Here is a 21,598-nt window from a genome sequence, read left to right as displayed (position 1 = left end):
ACCCCCAAATCTCCCCTTCCCCGGGCTGGCCTTAATTCCACCCCAATTCCCCAGGATCCCGCCGCCCTCCCCGAGGTTTATCCCGGTGTTTGCTCTCCCTGGGAGCAGCAAAGGGGGTTCCTCGGGATGCCTGGAGTGTCTCCCGGTCCCGGCACGGAGCTCAGGCAGCCGATAAAGTGATTTAATCTTTATTTGCACGCTCGATGTGCGTTAACAAATCCCACATACAAGGTAGCGTTACAGGATGGAGGTTAGCTGATAGCAGTTATGCACTTCCACACAGGTTGAGAGTTGGCTTTTTTTGCCTTTTTTTTTTTGTTTTTTGTTTTTCCCTCTCTTTTTTTTTTGTGGTTTTTTTTTTGTTGGTTTTTTTTTTTTCCCACACAAAGTTGTAACTTGTCCAAGTTCATTTTACAATAGAAGACACAAAGGTAAAGAATAAACCACACCTGGGAGATTTTTTTTTTTACAGTGAGTCTGCTGTCACTTACTGTCTTATTTTTATGTCTTAAAAATATATAATATCTGCACATCTTCAGTTTCCTATCATTCCAGAAGAGTGTTGGAGCTACTCCTACCTGCCCGACAGCCTAAGTCTATTTACCCTGAGCATGTTTCCTTGACAAGAAATTCATCTTTCCTTTGCAACTAAAGGAATCATCGAGGCTCACACGTGCTTTTCACACCGAAGGGGGGGGAAGGGGGGAGGGAATTTCGTTGCTGTTTTTAGGTCCCGGTCAGATTTTTGGGAGAGGTGCTGGAAAGCATGTTTGGAGGAAAAAAGTTCGTGGCAGTTGCTAAAATTTCAGCGACACGATCGCTTAGAGAAAAAAAAAAAACAAAAAACAAAAAAAAACAAAAGCAAAAAAAGCAACAAAAACCACCCAAAAACCACAAGGATTTAAACGGATCTGCAGCCACTTCCAAGGGGGGAATTCCTTCTCTGGAGCCACCCAGAGCATTTAAGACACCGATAAAACCGACCCTACCCTCAGGCAGAAACCCTCGCTGGCCATCGGGGAGGAGCGAAGTCCCTGCTTGACTGGGAGGGACTGGGAGGGACTGGGAGGGACCGGCCCAGTCCGGAGCACGGAGGTGGAAAGCATCACCTTCTAAAATCCAGGGCTCCTGTAAGCAGCTAAATTATCCCAATTTTTAGTTGTTTTTTTTTTTTTTTTAAATTAAACCCCGCGATTTGCATCCCGGAATCCCGGGATCTCCCGGCAGCCTCTCCCCAAACTCGCTCCTGCCTCGTGTTCCCACTGCAGGGCCCAGGAGTGATTCCAGCTCTGGCTGCTCCTGCTCGGTTCACTGCTTCCCACCAATTATTTGCTGCTGGTTAATGAATTAATCCTCCTCTCTCCCCCGGAGCCAGAGCCCAAGCCCAGCAGCAGCAGCACATCCCAGGCAAAGCTCCCAGACTTTGTGGAGCTCAGGCTGCCCTGGAATTCCAAGGCTGCCCTGGAATTCCAAGCCCGCCCCGTTTCAGTGCCTGTGTCTGCTCCTCCTCTCGAAGCTCTCTCAGGGTCCCGTCTGAGCCGAGGGGGAGGAAGGGGAGCTTTGTAATCCTCTCCCCCACCAGCTCTTCCCCCGTCCCAGCTCTGTCCTGCCCTTAAACCGAACTTGTGGACCAGGAATTTCACCTGATGGTGGAGAGTTTCCCTCCCAGCCCGAGCTTGGCTTCCCTTGGGAAACACAGGCAGGGGCAGGGGGTTCAATAAAACCAAAACCCAGCAGAGTTTCCCCAGTTTTTTGGAATCCCGTGGGACTTCCACGTGGCAAAAGCAGCGGGACCGGTTGGGGTTTGGGTTTGGGAGGCAAGTCTGGGGTGTTGTGACCTCCCAGCTCCCCAGACCCGAGGATTTCGGTGCCTGACAACGGAATTGCTCCTCCTCTGGAGGCCAGTGCCATTTTCCCTGTATTCTCCTTTTGTGCCAGTGCAGGGTTCTCACCCAGCACAGAACAGAACCCGTGGGCAGGCAAACGAACAAGAAACCAGAGGTTAAACAGCAGAATCCAGAAAACCTGGGGAGAAGAAGCCTAATAAAAAAAGACAGGCCAATCTTGGTGAAATACCAGCAGAGACAGCTCGGCACGAACACAACTTCCATAGTGACAGAGAATTGCATTAAAACCTGCAACTTGATACTGGCAGAGTTATACTAATTTCAGTTTTATTAGGCATGCAATAGCGTGATTACACTGTTATATATATCTGTGGTACCTCTTTTTTTTTTTTTTGTCATTTGATGCTCTCTCTCTGGGAGCGTTTTTTTTTTTATTTTTTTTTTTTAAGCGCCCTGCAAAACTAAAAAAAAAAAAAAAAAACGAAAAAAACCCCGAAAAACATAAAAAAAACGACAGAAAAAAAACCAAAACAACAAAAAAACCCCCACATCACTAAAGAGAACCGACCTCGCCGGACGAACGAAGAGTTGGTTTTTTTTTTGTGTATTTTTTGTTTTTTTTAGTCCTACAGCTAAAACAAGGTTTTAAGTCTGTCCTAGGTGGGTTGGGGGGGGGGGTAAAAGAAGGTTGGGTTTTTTTGTGTGTTTAGTACTCGCTCAGGCTGTGCCACTTGGCCACGGGTTTCCTGGGGCTGTCGCAGACCTCGCGCCAGTGCTCGGCGCCCGCGGGCGTCGCGCTGTGGGCGCCCAGGATGAGCCTCCCCACCACCTCGTTCTTGGTGGTGCGGTCGAAGTCGATGACCAGGAACTCGATGCTGACGTCGGGCAGCAGCTCCCCGGGCACGTCGTAGATGAAGGACTCGTTGAACACGGGGTTCAGGGTGCACTTCTTCACGTGGGTCTTCTTCTTGGCGATGCGCTTGCGCCCGTAGTAGACGTTCACCTTGACGTAGGGGTCTGCTGGGGGGGGGGACAGGGGGGGACTCATAACACAGCCCAGGCAGGGGGTTATGGGGTGGAGGGACCTCCGAGGGGGAAAGGGGCAGCTGGGCCTGCAGGGCTCCGGGACTCGGCGGCCAAGCAGCTCAATTATCAGGGGTTTTTAGGGTATGACCCATTATTTGCACCCCACCAGGGCTCAGAGCTGCCTGGGATCCTGGGGGCCTGGAAAGGAGCATTTTTTCCAACAAGACTCTAAAACTCAGTGAAGTTCTAAAGTAAGGAGCTGAATTATCTGAATTTTTTTAATTATGACCCATTATTTCCACCCCGCGAGGGCTCAGAGCTGCCTGGGATCCTGGGGGCCTGCAAAGCATAATTTTTTCCAAAAAGGCTCTAAAATTCAGTGAAGTCCTAAAGTAAGGAGCTACATTATCTTAGTTTTTAAATGTTTCCAAAAAGGCCTCTAAAATTCAGTGAAGTCCTAAAGTAAGGAGCTACATTATCTTAGTTTTTACATGTTTCCAAAAAGGCTCTAAAATTCAGTAAAGTCCTGAAGTAAGTAACTGAATTATCTGCATTTTTTAGGTTATGACCCATTATTTGCACCCCACAAGGGCTTGGAGCTGCCTGGGATCCTGGGGGCCTGCAAAGCAGCATTTTTTCCAACAGGACTCCAAAACTCAGTGAAGTCCTAAAGTAAGTACCTAAATTATCTTAGTTTTTAAATTTTTCCAACAGCAGTCTAAAATTCAGTAGCCAATTCCTAAAGTAAGTAGCTGAATTATCTGGATTTTTTAAATTATAATCCATTATTTCCACCCCACAAGGGCTCAGAGCTGCCTGAAATCCCAGGGTCCTGCAAAGGATCATTTTTTCCAAGAGGGCTCCAAAATTCAGCAGCCAAGTAGGTGAATTATCTGGATTTTTTAGATTATAACCCATACAAGGGCTTCAGAGCATCCTGGCTGCCTGAAATCTTGGGGTCCTGGAAAGCATAATTTTTTCCAAAAAGGCTCTAAAATTCAGTGAAGTTCTAAAGTAAGGAGCAAAATTATCTTAGTTTTTAAATTCTTCCAACAGGGCTCTAAAATTCAGTAGCCAATTCCTAAATTAAGCAGCTGAATTATTTGCATTTTTTAAATTATAACCCATTATTTCCACCCCATGAGGGCTCAGAGCTGCCTGGGATCCTGGGGGCCTGGAAAGCATAATTTTTTCCAACAGGACCCTAAAATTCAGTGAAGCCCTAAAGTAAAGGAGCTCCATTATCTCAATCCCCCCTTTTCCTGGCACTCCAGGCCCTTGGGAATCGTCCCTCTCCCTGTTTTTTTTTTGCAGGTCACCCCCCAACCCTCCCCTTCTCCCACTCCCTCCTGTGCATCCCTCAGGGAAAAGAGCCCAGCAAAGCCCCCAAATCACCAACTGAGCACTGAATTAAATCACAAATAAAGAATTTTCAAGGAGGAAAACCCCCTGAGCAGCGGGAGGCTCTGGAAAAAGAGGGAAGTTTAAAACAAAGCCCTTCCTTCATGCAGACACTTGCTGGGCATTACAATCGAGATACCAGGCACTGAGGGCTTTTCTTTTTTTTTCCCCTTCATTTCACACGAGTTTTGGAGCTGGAAGGCTCATTTTTCACCTTTTTTTGTTGTTGTTTTTCAATCCAGCTGCAGTAAGTTTGATATAAAGATGAGGGGAAGCAAAGGCCTCGGCCCCTCAAAGCAAAGGCCTCAGCCCCTCAAAGCTAAAGCAGGTGGGAAAAACAGCCACGGAAAAAAATTCATCCTCTGGCTGGACAACACGCAGGGAGAGCTTTTCCTGTTTTATTTTGGAAGGAGGAGTGTTTTTATCTTTATCTTTAGGCCTAAAGTAAGGCCTAAACTGAGCCCGGTCTGCTTTAATCTGCATTCTGAGGAGGGAGCCGCAAAGCCGGGCCTGCGTCTCTTGCCGGGGAGGTTGGGGTGGAATCCGAAGCAGATTCCAAGTGTTTTTCCCAATAATCCCAAAGGAAACGTTGCAAAGGGGATTCGGGAGTCGAGTGGGACCTGCAGGGCAGCTGCTCTTCTCCTCCTTTCCAACAGCAGGGCAAAAAAAAATGGCAAAAAATGAAGGAAACCGCTCGGAATTGTCCCTGATCTGGGGCCGTTTCCGCCTCCCCGGGGCTGTCCCTGCTCCCCCTCACACTTTGCTTCCTTTGCCCTCCTCTCCCAGGGGTTTTTTCCATGGAAAAAGAGCTGTTCAGGGCGGTGATCCCGGAATCCTGGGATCCCTGAGGCTGGAAAAGCCCTCTGGGATCATCCAGCCCAGCCCGTGCCCCGTCCCCACCTCGTCACCTCCATGGACTGGGGACTCCAAACCTCCCTGGAGAACATTCCAATCCTCAACAACCCTTTCCAGGAGGAAATGATTCCTCCTCCTGTCCCCCCTGCCCCTCCCCTGGCACAGCTCCAGGCTGTTCCCTCTCCTCCTGGTTTTCCCTGGGAGCAGAGCCCAACCCCCTGCCCGGCTCCAACCTCCTGCCAGGGAATTCCAGAGCCAGAAGGTGCCCCCTGATCCCCCCTGAGCCTCCTTTGCTCCAGGATGAGCCCCCCCAGCTCCCTCGGGACTTCTCCAGCCCCTTCTCCTGCTGCTCCAGCCCCTCTGGACACGCTCCAGCCCCTCAACATCCTCCCGGAATTCCCAGAACCGGGCACAGCCCTCGAGGTGTGGCCTCACCAGTGCCCGGCACAGGGGGCACAATCCCCTCCCTGCCCCTGCTGGGAGCATTCCCCGATCCAGGAATGCCAGGATCCCATGGGATGGGGCCAGGAATGCCAGGATCCCATGGGATGGTGCCAGCAATCCCCTCCCTGCCCCTGCTGGGACACCCCATCTCTGATCCAGGAATGCCAGGATCCCATGGGATGGGGCCAGGAATGCCCTCCCTGCTCCTGCTGGGCCACCCCAGCCCTGATCCAGGAATGCCAGGATCCCATGGGATGGTGCCAGGAATCCCTTCCCTGTTCCTGCTGGGACACCCCAGCCCTGATCCTGCCCAGGATCCCATGGGATGGTGCCAGGAATTCTCTCCCTGCTCCCTCCGGGACACCCCAGCCCTGATCCAGGAATGCCAGGATCCATGGGATGGTGACAGGAACCCCTCCCTGCCCCTGCTGGGACACCCCAGCCCTGATCCAGCAATGCCAGGATCCCATGGGATGGGGTCAGGAATTCTCTCCCTTCTCCCTCTGGGCCACCCCATCCCGATCCAGCAATGCCAGGATCCATGGGATGGTGCCAAGAACCCCCTCCCTGCTCCTACTGGGCCATCCCAGCCCTGATCCAGCCCAGGAATCCATGGAATGGTGCCAGGAATGCCCTCCCTGCTCCTGCTGGGCCAGTCCAGCCCTGATCCAGCCCAGGATGTCATGGAACGGTGCCAGGAATCCCTTCCCTTCTCCCTCTGGGCCATCCCAGCCCTGAGCCAGCCCAGGACCCCATGGGATGGTGCCAGGAAATCCCTCCCTGCTCCTGCTGGGCCACCTCATCCCGATCCAGCAATGCCAGGATCCCATGGGATAGTGCCAGGAATGCCCTTCCATCTCTGATCCAGCCCAGGATCCCATGGGATGGTGCCAGGAAATCCCTCCCTGCTCCTGCTGGGCCACCCCATCCCGATCCAGCAATGCCAGGATCCATGGGATGGTGCCAGGAATCCCCTCCCAGCCCTGATCCAGCCCAGGATCCCATGGGATGGTGCCAGGAATCCCCTCCCATCCCGATCCAGCAATGCCAGGATCCCATGGAATCCTGGTGCTCCAGCCCGTGGATCCCACGTTCCCATCCCACGGATCCAGCCTGTCCTGGATCCACCCTGAGGGAGATCTGCTGCCCTTTGGAAAACCCTGCCTTCCCAAACCAACCCAGGAATCTCCAACCCTTTGTTCTCCCAGAACAGGGAGAGGATTTGGGTGCAACCCCCCGGCCGGGCACTTTGGATCTGGGGGCTGGGAGCTCAAATCCCACTGGATTTTGGGTCTGGGGGGTTTGGGAGCTCAAATCCCAGTGGATTTTGGGTCTGGGGGGATTGGGAGCTCAAATCCCACTGGATTTTGGGACTGGGGGGATTGGGAGCTCAAATCCCACTGGATTTTGGGTCTGGAGGGGGGTTAGGAGCTCAAATCCCACTGGATTTTGGGTCTGGGGGGTTTGGGAGCTCAAATCCCCTTGAGTTTTGTGTGTGTTTAGGGAGCTCAAATTCCACTGAATAGGTTTAGGAGCTCAAATCCCACTGGATTTTGGGTTGGAACAAGACGATCTTTGAGGTCCCTTCCATCCCAAACCTCTCTGGATTTCTGGGATCCTGGGATTCTCCCTAAAAGTGATTTTCCCTCTCAAATTGCCCGTAAGGAACCAGCGGGAACGCCCTGTATCCCCCACGAGGGGTTTGGGAGGCAAACCCAGGAATTCCCACAGCTCAAACAGGAACAGGGTGAACCTGGAGGTCGGGAAGCAGTGGGGCAGGGGGGGTGGGGTTTTCCAAAGAAAAATTCCAAGCTGGAGAAAATAGCTTCTACCTGAGAGGCCGGTGATGTCCATCTTTGGCAGGTGCCGGGCCTTCAGCACCACCACGGTCATCCTCTGCGCCACGGGCTGGTAGGACAGGGACACCTGCAGCTCCCCCCGGCTCAGGCACTTCTGGGAGCAGGGAAAAACAAGGAATTCGTCAGGAAAAAGCCACCCGGGAAACCCGGAGAGCTCCGGGGGACGCCGGAATTCCCCGTGGAAAAGCAGCTGGAAACGGGAAAAGGGAGCGCGGGGAGTTCCCGGGGGGATGATTGGGAGGGAAATCACCCCCACCAAGGGGTGGTCCTGGGAATTCTGCCCCTGGAATTGGGGGTTTCCATCGGCGGGAAAAGCCGGGGGGAGCCTCGGAGGGAAAGGAGGCGGCGGCGGGATTTGGGAAGGTGGGAATTGGGAAGGGGGGTTGGGAGCTCAAATCCCACTGGATTTTGGGTCTAGGGGGGTTAGGAGCTCAAATCCCACTGGATTTTGGGACTGGGGGGTTTGGGAGTTCAAATCCAACTTAGTTTCAGGTGTGAGGGGTTTGGGAGCTCAAATTCCACTGAATGGGTTTGGGAGCTCAAATCCCACTGGATTTTGGGTGTGAGGGGTTTGGGAGCTCAAATCCCACTGGATTTTGGGTCTTGGGAGTTTAGGAGCTCAAATTCCACTGGATTTTGGTTCTGGGGGGTTTGGGAGCTCAAATCCCTCTGGATTTTGGGTGTGAAGGGTTTAGGAGCCCAAATTCCAGTGAATGGGTTTAGGAGCTCAAATCCCACTGGATTTTGGGTCTAGGAGGGGTTGGGAGATCAAATCCCACTGGATTTTGGGACTGGGCGTTTTACGAGCTCCAAACCCACTGGATTTTGGGTGTGAGGGGTTTGGGAACTGAAATCCCACTGGATTTTGGGGGTGAAGGGGTTGGGGAGCTCAAATCCCACCGGATCCTTAAGAATTCAACACTCAGAAACTTAAAAGTTTTTAAGTTCAACACTTAAAAACTATCTAAATTTTCCAATTAAAGATGGCTTTTAAAAAGTAGGAAGCTCATCCTTGAGAACTCAACACTTAGAAACTCATCTCAGTTTTCAAACATGGCTTTTAAGAAGCTCCTCCTGGAGAATTCAACACTCAGAAACTTATTTGATTTCCCAATGAAATAATGGCATTTAAGAAGCTGCTCTTTGAGAATTCAACACTTAAAAATTATCTAAATTTCCCAATGAAAGATGGCTTTAAAAAAATATGAATAAGAATTCAACACTCAGAAACTTATTTAATTTTCCAATGAAATAATGGCTTTTAAGAAGCTTCTCCTTGAGAATTCAACACTTAGAAAATTCTCTCAATTTTCAAATTAAAATGGCTTTTAAAAACTTATCCTTGAGAATTCAACACTTAAGAATTCAACACTTAGAATCTTCTCTCAATTTTCCAGTGAAATATGGCTTTGAAAAAATATGGAGCTCATCCTGCAGAATTCAAAGCTTAAAAACTCATCTCAGTTTTCCAACTAAAGATGGCTTTTAAAAAATATGAATAAGGATTCAACACTTGGAAACTTATTTAATTTTCCAATGAAATAATGGCTTTTAAGAAGCTCATCCTTGAGAACTCAACACTTAGAAACTCATCTCAATTTTCAAACATGGCTTTTAAGAAGCTCCTCCTGGAGAATTCAACACTCAGAAACTTATTTAATTTCCCAATGAAATAATGGCATTTAAGGAGCTGCTCCTTGAGAATTCAACACTTAGAAACTTATTTAATTTTCCAATGAAATATGGCTTTGAGGAAGCTCCTCCCTGAGGATTTGGCCCTCTTTGGCCAGGATTCCTGGCCGAGGCTTTGCATCACTCCTGTTCATCGGGACCTCCTGGGTTGGAAGGCCCAGGATTGGCCCAGGATTGGCCCTGGGATCAGCCTGGGATTGGCCCTGAGATCGACTCGGGATCAGCCCGGGATCGGCCTCAGGATTGCCCTGGGATCAGCCTGGAATTGGCCTGGGATTGGCCTCGGGATCAGCCCAGGATCGGCCCCGGGATTGGCCCCAGGATCAGCCCGGGATCAGCCTCAGGATTGGCCCTGGGATCAGCCCCGAGATCAGCCCGGGATCAGCCCCAGAATCAGCCCAGGATTGGCCCGGGATCAGCCCTGGGATCGGCCTCGGGATCAGCTTGGGATCAGCCCTGGGATCAGCCAGGGATCAGCCCCGGGATCAGCCTCAGGATTGGCCCTGGGATCGGCCCTGGGATCGGCCTTGGGATCAGTCCCGGGATCAGCCCCAGGATCAGCCCCAGGATCAGCCCTGGGATCAGCTGGGGATCGGCCCTGGGATCAGCCCAGGATCAGCCCAGGATCAGCCCGGGATTGGCCCTGAGATCAGCCTGGGATCAGCCCCAGGATCAGCTCAGGATCAGCCTGGGATCGGCCCTGAGATCAGCCTGGGATCAGCCTGAGATCAGTCTGGGATCAGCCCCGGGATCGGCCCTGGCATCAGCCCTGGGATCGGCCCCAGGATCAGCCCAGGGATCGGCATGGGATTGGCCCCAGGATCAGCCGGGGATCAGCTTGGGATCAGCCTGGGATCAGCCCCAGGATCAGCCCCAGGATCAGCCCGGGATCAGCTTGGGATCAGCCTGGGATCAGCCCTGGGATCAGCCCCAGGATCAGCCTGGGATCAGCCCCAGCATCAGCCCCAGGATCAGCCTGGGATCCGCCCCAGGATCAGCCCCAGGATCAGCCCCGGGATCAGCCCCAGGATCAGCCCCAGGATCAGCCCCGGGATCAGCCCCAGGATCAGCCCCGGGGTGTCCGGAGCCGACTCACCTGGATGTTCCTCTTGAGGATCTCCCTGGTGAGCTGCACTTTGCCGGTGCTGGGGTCGACGCCGGCCAGGGGCACCACGACCTCTCCGATCACGTCGTCGCGGGAGAAGCGGTCGAAGCTGAGCACGAGGAAGTGCAGCACCAGGTCCTGCAGTTGGCTGTAGGGGATCCCGTAGAAGGTGAAGGTCTCGTCGAACACCGGCTCCAGCGTCTTGCGCAGCACCCGGGTCTTCACGCGGTGCCTCTTGTCGGGCAGGATGGTCATCTTGATGTAGGGGTCGGAGCTCTGCGTGTGCTCGTCCATCACGGGCAGCCCGCGGGCCTCCTGGATGGTGACCACCAGGGCCTTTTTGGGGAAGTTGTAGTCCACCGAGAAGGTCAGCTCGCCCAGCGTCACGTCGTCGCCCGGCGAGGACGGCGAGGAGGTTTTGCTGCCCGCCGGGGTGAGGCTCCGGTCCGGGCTGAGTTCGTCCCCGTAATCCACCTGGATGGGGAGCTGCTCGACCCGGGGGGCCACGGCGGGTGCCAACGGGGCCTTGTCGGGGCCCGCCAGCCCCGACTCGGCCGCTTCCACCAGGAGGTTCCCCCGCGCGGCCTCCTTGGGGGTCCCGCTCTTGTCTCGGCGCAGCCGGTTGATTTTCTTCTTGTTGCTCAAGGTCTCGGGGTAGATGCTGATGCCTTTCAGCATGTGGATGAACTTATAGGGGGGGGTTTTGTGCTTCTTCTCGGCCTGCTGGTGACAGCATGTCCACACAAACACCGTGACCGAGACGGAGACCACCAGGACGGTCGCGCCGATGAGCCCGGCCACCACGGGGGACACGTCTGCGGGGACACGAGGCGGTCAGGGCCCGACCCCCACGGGCAGGGGGGGCTCCCAGTCCTGCCAAAAGCTCCCCCTGGAAACTCCTTCCCCCCTTTCCCCCCCGTAGATCGACCCCCCCGCTCTCCCGACCCGCGTTCTCTCCCCCTCCGTGTGCCGAGGATTTCAAACAGCAGCTTTGCCTTCTCCTGCCAAACCCGGCTCCCTCCTCACCAGCATCTCCATAGGAACGCGGGTTCTGGGTTTGCAGGAGGCACTTGCTTCTATTTTTTTGATGCCCTGCTCGCAGACGTTACACAATTCTGTTTTCACAACACGGGGAAGCGTGGCCGGAACGCCGGAGCCGAGTCCTAAAACCATTCCCAAAACACCACTTTGCCCTGAAATGTTTTCTTGTTTTGCCCTGGAATGCTTTGGTCTGCCCTGGAATGCTTTGTTTTGCCCCAAAATGCTTTGGTTTACCCCGACACGAGGCCAAAATCTCCCATGGAAATCCAGTGTCCAAAAAAAAAAAAACAACCGAGGGACGGAAAATCCCGCGTTTGGATTTAGGGATTATTTGATGTTTTCGAGCTCTTAGGCCAATTTACGTTCTCCAGGGCAGCATAAGAACCATCCCATGGTTATTTTTAGCAGCCACGCCGGTTGTTCCCTAATGGATGGCTCTGGAGAGGGTTTTACCCAGGCACTGAGGGAAGCCTGAGCTGCCCAGGACTCACATCCCTCAGCAATTCCAGCCAAGGATTGGGAATCTGGAGGGGATGGAGGGTGGGGAGCAGATGGAAGGCAAGGAGAGACCAAAGGGAGGGGCTGCTCAGTCCTAGAAGGGAAGGAAAAGGGGGGATCTTCGTGCTGCCCTCAAGATTCATGGTGGGAGGTTTTAGGGAAAGCAGAGTCAGACTTTTCACAGGACTTATTTTTGTGTTCCCGGTTTTAAAGCTGTTTTCTGTTATTTCTGGGAGCCAGCAAACCAAAAAAAAGCACTTCAACCCCACATCTCTTTCCTTACAAACCACTTCTTCCCCAGGAACCACCGACACGACAACCACGGCAACAGCTGGACGGGACAGCTGGTTAAAAAAAAAGGGTAAATTTGTCTGATTTCCTCTTCATTCTGCACCACAAACAGGAGAAAACAATCCTCTCACCTCACCCCTGAAGCTCCAGAGAGCACCACGAGTTGGGATTTTCTCTGTTCTTCCCACATCCCCATTTATTGAGGGGAACAGGCAGGAAGACAAAGCTACCAGGATGAGACACAAGCACCTGACAGGCTCGGGGAAAACGGTTTTGCCCTTTTCCAAAACTGGGAAAACCACTTTTTGGTTCGGCAGGAACCTTCCCAGCCTGCAGCTGGAATCTCCTGCACTGCTGACTGGTCTCACAGAGCAACCTGTCCCAGGTCTCCCTGCAAACAGAGCCTTGGGCTGAATTAACTAAAGCGAGAGGGGGTTATAATATTGACAAAACACCCCCCAAAAATCAGCTTTGGTTTGTTATTTAATGTTCCCTCTTTAAAATGAGGCAAGTGCTCTCAAACAGCTCATTTGGAGACAACTCAGCTGTTAAAAGCTTTGGTGGATATTCAAGAAGAATCCTGAAATTCCATTCTTATTCTTATTCTTATTCTTATTCTTATTCTTATTCTTATTCTTATTCTTATTCTTATTCTTATTCTTATTCTTATTCTTGTTCCTGTTCTCATTCTTATTCTCATTCTTGGTGTGTGTTTTGTTTGTGTCCTCACAAAATCAGCTCCCATACCTTCCTTTCCTGCACCTCTGAGGTGCAGGAGCAGCCCTAAAAAGCACTAAATAAGTCCCTGTGATCTTTCTCCCATCGAATTATCTCAACTCTTAAATATTCTCTCAACCCTTAAATATTCTCTCAACTCCTAAATATTCTCTCAACCCTTAAATATTCCCTCAACCTTTAAATATTCCCTCAACCCTTAAATATTTCCTCAACCCTTAAATATTTCTTCAACCCTTAAATATTCCCTCAACCCTTAAATTTGGCTCCCAGGATGTTCTGTGGCAAAGAGCTTCATGAGCAAGGAGGGTTCTCCTGTCCCACCTCATCCCTTCCAGTGCCTGTTCCTGCATGAGGAGGAGCAGGGAACGACCCTTTCCCTCCCCTGTGCTGGCCAAAATCCCCCTTTTCCCAGCTGAAGGCTCCTACTTATGTAACCATTCCATACATCCCTTGGTCCTGTCTCCATAATTCCTCCCAGTTGGAAACCACACGGATCTAAAGCTGCCTGGAGCCAGTTTTAGTGGAGCCTTTGCAGCTTCCAGGGCACTTCCAGTGCCCAGTGCCCACCTGGAATGGCACCACAGGCTGGCACCCCCCTCCAGCAGAGCAGAACTCTCTGCCCTTTTACCCAAACTTTGTGAAAGAGACCTTTGCTCCGAGGTGATGCTATGGTTTGACTGAAACAAACCCAAAAACCGTGGAAAGCCTCCTTTAAAAATTGATGTTTGCTGATGAAACCTTGATGGCCAGTGGTCCAACAGTGGCAGCACGTGGTGGCCCTGGGATTCCAGGAAAGCCAGGAGGGAAGAGGTGAGTGGGTTTGGCCATCAGATAAATGGTGGAGGATGGAGGAATATGGGTGGGTGTTTAAGGATTTAAAGGAAAAGCTGTGACCGCGGGGCCGGAGGTCCGAGGGGAAGGTCAGGGGGGTGCTGGAGGACACCCAGAGCATCACTTTGGAACCCCCGGCCCCTCAGCGCTGCGGTCCCCGCCCTCCTCACCCCGCGGCCGCAGCAGAAAAAAACATTCTAAAATCCAGGATTCTCGGCAAAACCCGCCCGGGCCCTTCTCCCCGCGGGGGCCGAGCGGGATTTGGAGCTTCTCCATCCCCTCCGCGGAGCTCCCGGGCCCAGCTCCCGACTCCGCCCGGGCCCCACCGGCGCTCCGGGGGGCTGCGGGACCCCCCCCTCCGCCCGCCCCCGCGGCACCCCCCGGTCCTCCCGGCCGGGCCCCGCCTTGTGCCGCCGGTGCCGGTGCCGCAGCCGCCCCCGGGAGCGCGAACAAAGGGCCGGGGCGCGGGCGCGGCCCGGCACAGACATCACGTCATCCCGAGCCCCGGGCGCGCACCCGCTCCCCCCGCGACCCCCGCCCCACCCCCGGCACCGGCACCGAGCGCTGGCACCGCCCCAGCGGCGGGAGGGGGGCTCGGCAGCACCCCCGGGGCCGCCCCCGGCAGCGGAGGGGACCGCGGGATGCTCGGGGAGCGGGGCCGGGGGATGCCGAGGGGCCGGGGGATGCTGAAGGAGCGGGGCCGGGGGATGCCGAGGGAGCGGGAGATGGCCGGGGAGCGGGGCCGGGGGATGCCGAGGGACCGGGGGATGCTCGGGGAGCGGGGCCGGGGGATGCCGAGGGAGCGGGGGATGGCCGGGGAGCGGGGCCGGGGGATGCCGAGGGAGCGGGGGATGGCCGGGGAGCGGGGCCGGGGGATGCCGAGGGAGCGGGGGATGCTCGGGGAGCGGGGCCGGGGGATGCCGAGGGAGCGGGAGCGGCGGATAACGAGGGGCCGCGGCCGTCGGGGGGGCGGAGGGACCGGGAGCGATGGCGCGGCCGCTGCCGCCGCGCACGGGCCCGGCCCCGGCGGCTCCTCCCGGGGGGTCCCCCCGCCGCCTCCCCGGCCCCACTCACCGAAGCCGGGGTGGACGCTGGTGATCTCGGCCATGGTGGCCCCGCCGCGGGGGGAAGGGGGGGGTGCGGGGCCCGGCGCGGGGGGGGGTGCGGAGGATGATGCTGCTGCTGCTCCAGTGGCAGGGCCGGGGATGCAGGAGCTGGCGACTGGTCCCGCTGCGGCGCTCGCCCCGCCCGGCCCCGCCCCGCCCGCCGCGGCCCCGCCCGGCCGTGACTCGGCAACTGCCCGGGGGGGGGGGGGGAGGCTCCCGAAGGGGGGGGGATCCGGGACGGCCACGGGGTGCGGGGGGCGCGTGTCCGGTGCGTTTAAATTGATTTAAATGAAACCCTTCTCCCACCGCGGTGCGGCGGCGGCAGCGCCGGGAGGCCCCGCGGGGGGATGGCGGGGGGTGCAGGGGATGAACCGGGGGATGCGCGGGGGGGGTCCCGGGGCGTGTTTAGGGTGTGTTTAGGGTCGCCCCGGTGGCGGGGGCGGGGGTCGCTCCCGGGGGTCGCTCCCGGGGTCGCTCCCGGTGTCTCCCCCCCCCCCCCCCGCCCCGGTGGGACCGGCCCGGTCCCGGGCGGCGCATGCGCGGAGCGGGGGGAGGGAGCGCCGGGAGCTTCCGTTTCCTGGGCTCGGGAGCGGCGGGATCGGGAGCGGGACCCCCGCCAGCGGGACCCCCCCGGGATCCCGGCACCCCCGGCCCGCCCCGGCCCGCCATGGCGCTGGCGCTGGCGCTGAAGATGCTGCCCTGCAAGAAGCGCCGGGCGGCGGCGGCGGCCGAGGAGGCGGAACCGCCGGGCCCCGGGGACGGCGGCGATGGCGGCGGAGCGGGAGCGGGAACGGGAGGAGGAGGAGGAGGAGGAGGAGGGTCCGGGAGAGCGGCGGGGAAGGCGCAGGGGGAGCCCTCCAGGAGACCCCCCGGCAGGGCGGAGGGGGCGGCGGGACCCGCCAGCCCCGCGGAAGGTACCGGGGACGGGGGGGGCTTTTGGGGGGTTTGTGGGGGCTGTTATTAGTTAATTAATTAATTATTTTATCTGTCTGTCCATCTATCTGTCTATGTTTTTGTTTATTTCCCTCCTGAAGTGAAAACGGGCCCCTTTCCCAACGCTTCCCCCATCCCTGGTGGAAGGTACCGGGAAGGGGGTTGGCTTTGGGTCCTGGGGGTTTGTGATGGCTCTTATTAGTTAGATTAATTAATTAATTATCTATCTATCTATCTATCTATTTTTTTATTTATTTCCCTCCTGAAATGTTACAGTTTAGCAGGAAAACGAGTCCCTTTCCCAACACTTCCCCCCCATCCCTTGCGGAAGGTACCGGGAAGGGGAGGGTGGCTTTGGGTCCTGGGGGTTTGTGGTGGCTGTTATTAGTTAATTAATTAATCTATCTGCCTATCTATCTATATTTTTATCTATGTTTTTATTTATTTCCCTCCTGAGGTGTTACAATTTAGTGTGAAAATGGGGCCCCTTTCCCAACACTTCCCCCCATCCCTGGTGGAAGGTACCGGGAAGGGGGTTGGCTTTGGGTCCTGGGGGGTTGTGATGGCTGTTATTAGTTAATTAATCTATCTATCTATCTGTCTGTCTCTCTATCTATCTATATATCTATCTATCTTTTTGTTTATTTCCCTCCTGAAGTGTTACAGTTTAGCATGAAAATGGGGCCCCTTTCCCAAAGCTTCCCCCCATCCCTGGTTTATTTATCTGGCTGTTTAGTTATTTATCTGTCTGGATATTGATTTATCTATCTGGTTATTTATTTACTTATCTGGTTATTTATTTATTTATCTATCTGGTTATTTATCTATCTGTCTATCCGGTCATTTATTCATTTATTTATCTGCTTATTTATCTATTCATCTGGTTATTTATCTGTTATTTATTTATTTATCTGGTTATTTATTCGTTTATATATCTGGTTATTTATTCGTTTATTTATCTGGTTATTTATTCGTTTATTTATCTGGTTATTTATTCGTTTATTTATCTGGTTATTTATTCGTTTATTTATCTGGTTATTTATTCGTTTATTTATCTGGTTATTGATTTACTTATCTGTCTGGTTATTGATTTATCTATCAGTCTATCTGGTTATTGATCTATCTGGTTGTTTATTTATCTAACTGGTTGTTTATCTGTCTAACTGCTTATTTATCTGTTTATTTATCTATTCACTTATTGATTTTCCTGGGAATTGTTACAGATCAGGGTGAAAACCTTCCCCTTTTCCCAACGTTTCCCCCCAGTCCCTGGAATTGTCCAGAGTCAGGGTGGGGCAGAAGCTGCTCAGAGTGAAGGTGTCCCTTTAATGCCCCTTCCCACCCAAACCATTCCATGATTTCCTGATGTGGGAGGCAAACTGAGGGAAATTTCTCCTGAGATAAGTGCCTGTTCCCACTTTCCCTAAATTCCTCATCCTGTTTTTTTTTTTCCTGCCTTGTCTCCAGGCTCAGGGATGTGGGGGAATGATCTGCCCAGAGCACTGAGGGGGTGTGAGGGGCTGCTGGAGGCTTTTCCTCTCCTCTGGGATCACCCCCCTGCCCTGCTTTTCTGGGCCAGCCCAGAGCTGGTTTTACTGGTTCTTGCTGTGTTTTCCTGCTGGTTTAAGGTGCTCCAGGTTTCAGCTGGGCTTTGGTGGCCCCTGTGAGCCCATCTGAGTGCCAGGACAAGGGGGAAGGGCTTCAAAGTGACAGAAAGTCGGTTCAGATGAAAGATTAGGAAGGAATTGCTCCCTGGGAGGGTGGGGAGGCCCTGGCACAGGTTGCCCAGGGAAGCTCTGGCTGCCCCTGGATCCCTGGGAGAGTCCAAGGCTGGGTTGGAGCAGCCTGGAATAGTGGAAGTTGGCAGGGGATGGACTGGGGTGAGCTGCTGAGGTTCCTCCAGACCCAAAGCATTCCATGACCCTGGGAAAAAGGGGCACTGCTCCCGTGTTCCTCAGCCCTAGGGAGGCACAGCTGGAGTGTGGGGCCAGTTCCCCTCAGGACAGGAGGGCCATGGAGCTCCTGGAGCGGGTCCAGGGGAGGTTGTGAGGATGCTGAAGGGGCTGGAGCATCTCTGTGACCAGGGGACACCCAGAGGGGACCTCCCCAGGGCCTGTCAGTGCCTGCAGGGATGGACCAGGCTCTGCTCGGGGCTGCCCAGAAACAGGACACAAAACTGATGCCCAGGAGTTCCACCTGGGCACGAGGAAGAACTTCCCTGGGCAGTGCCCAGGGTCCCTCCCTGCAGATATTCCAGAGCCACCTGGACACATCCCACGTGCTCTGGGATGATCCTGAACAGGGAGCTGGGACCAGGTGACCCCCTGAGGTCCATCCTGACCTGCCCCATCCCGGGATTCCCAGGGAATTGTTGCCTCCATCCCTCTTGCTCCTGCAGGGAGCTCCTGGTCTGAGGGAGAGCTGAGCTGGGGCAGGAGAAGGGGGTGGAAGGAGATGATTCCCAGTTTTCCAGGGCTGTGTAACGTTGTGGGCCTGCACAGAGCAGGAGGGGAAGGGTTTCCCTGGCCCACAACCCCCTGGCTGTGCCTGCCCCCTGAGCTGGTGGCTGCTGTGGCAGCTGCATTTGCACAACCACTGTGTTTTGAACAAACCATCAGGTTTTTGCAGCTGCCTCAGGTGACAGGAGGGGGTTTGAGAAAGCTGCTGGTGGGGGGAGTGAGGCTGAACCAGCAGGAACCACCAGGGGAATCTCTTTGCCTGGGACTGTTCCCAGCAGGATGGAGCTGCTGCTGCTGTTTAGTCCACCTGGGTCACTGCCATGGGCTGCTTGTGCCAGATTTAATGTATTTACGTATTTAAAGTATTTAAACTCCTGCTGGATTTGATGTATTTGGGCCATGATGGAGTTTTGTGTCTCAACTTTGCTCTGGGATATCTGACCACGGCCTGGTGTGTGCTGTTTCCAGGGAAGATCCCCAAGCTGTTCACAGAGGTGGAAGTGAGTTCCCAGAGAGATCCACATCCCACTGAAACCCCCGAGTCTCCTGGGAGGAGCTCCCTGCAGGGGGCTGGAAGAAATCCTGCCCCGACGAAGCCACCCAAGAACACCAGGGCTGGTGAGTGGCTTTCCATCCCACTGGGCAGGGAACAGGCTCTGGAACTGTGAACACCCTGGTGGGGGCTGTTTAGAAGCAGCATTTTTTTGGCTCTTGTGATTCAATAAACTACAGGTGTCCAAGTGGAACTTGCCTGGAGTTGATATCAGCAATTTTTGGTCCCTGAAAACGCTGCTTTTCCTTCAAGGAAAGTCAGGATTCTTGCTTCCCTGAGCCAGCAAAGCAGTGTGCCTGTTGGAAAACACTTTAAATCCTGGAAGCTGCCTCCTGTTCTTGCCGTGTGGTGCCTGGGGTTTGCAGCTTTTCCTCTGCAAAAGGTGCACAGAGGCTGCTGAGGCCGTTCTGTAAAACCAGCCTTGAGGAGGTGGCGGCCACACATCTTTTATGTGGCTCAGCCAGCGTTTGAATGCATCATTCCAAAGGCTTCCTGGCTCTTGTGGCTCTCTCCATCTCTCCATTTGGGTGGCCTCCCATCAGCAGGGGGAGGTTTTGCTGCCTCAGGAGCTGCAGGATCCTGGTTTGGGTTGGTTTTTAAACTCCTCTGGGAGGTGCCGAGGGCAGGTGAGGGTTTAGATCCCGTCTGTGCTCGCTTTCAGAGGAGCAGGACGGGGAGGACCTGGAGAGGAGGAAGAGGAGGAGGAAGGCAACCAAGAGGAAAAGGGAAGGGAAGAGCCAGGAGGAGGAGGGGCCCCTGTCCTGTGACATCAAGCTGGACGACACCCTGGACCGCACCTTGGAGGACGGAGCCAAACAGCACAACCTGACCGTGGTCAACGTGAGGAACATCCTGCACGTGAGTCTGGGGGCATTCCAGGGGCTGGGGAGAATCACAGGGTCGTGGAATCAGCTGGGGGGGAAGGGGCCTCTGAGATCATCAGGTCCAACCCTTGATCCACTACCACCACAGTTCCCAGCCCGTGGCACTGATGCCACATCCAGTCTGTCCTTAAACACCTCCAGGGATGGAGAATCCACCCCCTCCCCTGGGCAGCCCATTCCAGTGGCTGAGCACCCTCTCTGGAAAGAATTTCTTCCTAATGTCCAACCTAAATCTCCCCTGGCACAGCTGAAGACCCTCCTGTCCTGCTGCTGGTTCCTGGGAGCAGAGCCCGACCCCCCCTCCTGTCAGGAGTTGTGCAGAGTGGGGAGGTCTCCCCTGAGCCTCCTCCTGTCCAGGCTGAGCCCCCCCAGCTCCCTCAGCCTCTCCTCACGGGAATTGTGCTCCAGCCCCTTCCCCAGCCTGGCTGCTCTTCCCTGGCCCTGCTCCAGCCCCTCCATGTCCTTCCTGAGCTGAGGGCCCCGAGCTGGACACGGCCCTCGAGGGGAGGCCTCCCAGGGGCACAATCCCTGCCCTGCTCCTGCTGCCCCCCTGATCCCGAGCCAGGCCAGGAGGCTCCAGCCCAGCCTGTGGGTGCTGATGGGGGCACTGGGATTCCTGCACAGGGATCTCTTGGCCACCCATGTCCTGCTCTCTCCTGTTGGATCCATAAAGGGAGGATCAGGGGGTGTCCGTGTCACCCAGGCCCTGATTTAGTGGGAGGTGTTGATCCCAGTTCCCTTAATTTCCAGTGGCACACGGGGCTGTCTTGCTTTTCCTGAGCAGCAGGAATAACTGAGCTAAAACCCATCCTCTGGGGGAGCTGGTGTAGGCTGTGAGCTGCTGTTTCATCCCAAAATCCCGATGGAATTCCGGGGGTGCCGACAGAAATGCATCAGCCTTCGTTCATCCCAGGCTCTGAGTCCATCCCACAGCCCCCACTGGAAAGGAGCCTCCAGAATTCCTCTGCTGGCAGAGCTCTGCAGGGACCCTCTGACTCTGCCCCTCTTGGTGTGGGTTCCAGCCCATCCCAAAGCTGGAGAGCAACAGGAATTATTTTCCCCCAGAAATGGTGCCTTTTTTATTTCCCCTCCCCTGCAGCTGATGTTGCTCCAGCCCAGGTGAGCTCAGATATTTCCCCTTTTTGCCATCCCTGTGGCAGACAACGTGGAGGCTGCCAGGATGACTCTCTCAGGCAGATTCTGTGCAATAAATTAATTACCATAAATTAATGCCTTCCTCTGTGGGTGCTGGAATGGTGCAGCACAATTTTTAAAGGGTTCACATGTTATAAATGTATAACAATGTAGTTTATTATTCCATACTTTCTACAGAGAATCAGCCCCTTGTTTTGGGAGCCTGTGAGTGCTTAAAGACTGGAGTTTAATTAGGATTGAAGTTCTCCCGTGCCTGGGAGCAGCTCATTTTGCTGACTGTGTGACAGGTCTGATGACACAACTCCAGGGAAGCCGGTGTGGGCTTTTGTTTTGACTGCTTGGCTTTCTCTCTGCTGGGAATTTATTCTGTGGAGCTTTCACAGGGAATGCAGAGCAGCCTTTTTATCACTGGTTTTTATTGTCTGATCCCAGAACAGTGGTTTTATTTGCAGTGTGATTACCGAGCACGTTGTGCACACTGATTATTTTCCAGGTGGTTTGTTTTAAGGTTTGTTGTGTTTATTATGTTTTCTGTGTCTTTTTAACAAGCAGAATGTAAAGGACACTTTCTTTTTTGTGTTTCCCCCTGCAGGAAGTGATCACAAATGAGCACGTGGTGGCCATGATGAAAGCAGCCATCAGTGAGACAGAGGATATTCCTCTGTTTGTGAGTAAAAAACCTTGTTTAATTTGGTTTTTTTTCAGTTGTTCCAAATGCCTGATGCCCTCACTGATCTGTCTCTTCAGGGCTGTGGAGAGGGAGAGGCAGAATAGGGGGTTTCATTGTAATATTTATTATAATAATTAGGTTTCATTGCCAGATTTATCACCTGGATGAAGGGAGAAGTGTCAGTGTCTGAGTGTCAGTTACAAACAGAAT

The 21,598-nt window shown here is 54.2% G+C and overlaps 2 protein-coding genes across 8 annotated transcripts in view; one reads left to right on the top strand and one right to left on the bottom strand.

Moving 5' to 3' along the window:
* Positions 1-172: 172 nt before the first annotated feature.
* Positions 173-14,923, bottom strand: SYT11 (synaptotagmin 11). 4 transcript variants are annotated; one of them, XM_051773327.1, is made up of 4 exons: positions 14,703-14,923; positions 10,221-11,044; positions 7,403-7,523; positions 173-2,864 (listed from the first exon to the last, which is right to left on the bottom strand). In XM_051773327.1, exons 1-4 carry the CDS (start codon positions 14,734-14,736, stop codon positions 2,554-2,556), a joined length of 1,290 nt encoding a protein of 429 aa, XP_051629287.1. In that variant the 5' UTR covers positions 14,737-14,923; the 3' UTR covers positions 173-2,553. The 4 variants fall into 4 exon arrangements, with proteins under 4 accessions (XP_051629287.1, XP_051629283.1, XP_051629286.1 ...); XM_051773323.1 differs by having other exon boundaries at positions 173-2,867; positions 7,406-7,526; positions 14,703-14,902; XM_051773326.1 differs by having other exon boundaries at positions 7,406-7,526; positions 14,703-14,902.
* A 371-nt stretch (positions 14,924-15,294) lies between these two features.
* The window catches only part of LOC127463621 (GON-4-like protein), a 35,388-nt gene continuing 29,084 nt past the window's right edge, over positions 15,295-21,598 (top strand). For 3 of the 4 annotated variants that reach the window (XM_051773320.1, XM_051773318.1, XM_051773319.1), the window contains exons 1-4: positions 15,296-15,648; positions 18,595-18,744; positions 19,341-19,537; positions 21,311-21,385. In XM_051773320.1, coding sequence (XP_051629280.1) covers positions 15,402-15,648; positions 18,595-18,744; positions 19,341-19,537; positions 21,311-21,385 — 669 coding nt within the window. In that variant the 5' untranslated portion in view covers positions 15,296-15,401. Of the gene's footprint in view, positions 15,649-18,594; positions 18,745-19,340; positions 19,538-21,310; positions 21,386-21,598 lie in introns of all 4 variants that reach the window. The other variant, XM_051773317.1, reaches the window with a different exon arrangement.

Source organism: Manacus candei, unplaced genomic scaffold (genome assembly GCF_025592945.1).
Source record: "Manacus candei isolate 608988 ecotype Guabito, Panama unplaced genomic scaffold, ASM2559294v1 h1tg000166l, whole genome shotgun sequence".
NCBI classification, from domain to species: Eukaryota; Metazoa; Chordata; class Aves; order Passeriformes; family Pipridae; genus Manacus; species Manacus candei.
This window is presented reverse-complemented; position numbering and strand designations above follow the sequence as displayed.

Bases quoted from the DNA above. Each gene is read 5' to 3' on its own strand.
- SYT11 (XM_051773323.1), bottom strand. From the start codon at position 14,736: ATGGCCGAGATCACCAGCGTCCACCCCGGCTTCG. The intron at 11,045-14,702 runs GTGAGTGGGGCC...GTGTCCCCGCAG, and splicing joins CAGCGTCCACCCCGGCTTCG to ACGTGTCCCCCGTGGTGGCC. The intron at 2,868-7,405 runs GTAGAAGCTATT...CCCCCCCCCCAG, and splicing joins GGACATCACCGGCCTCTCAG to CAGACCCCTACGTCAAGGTG.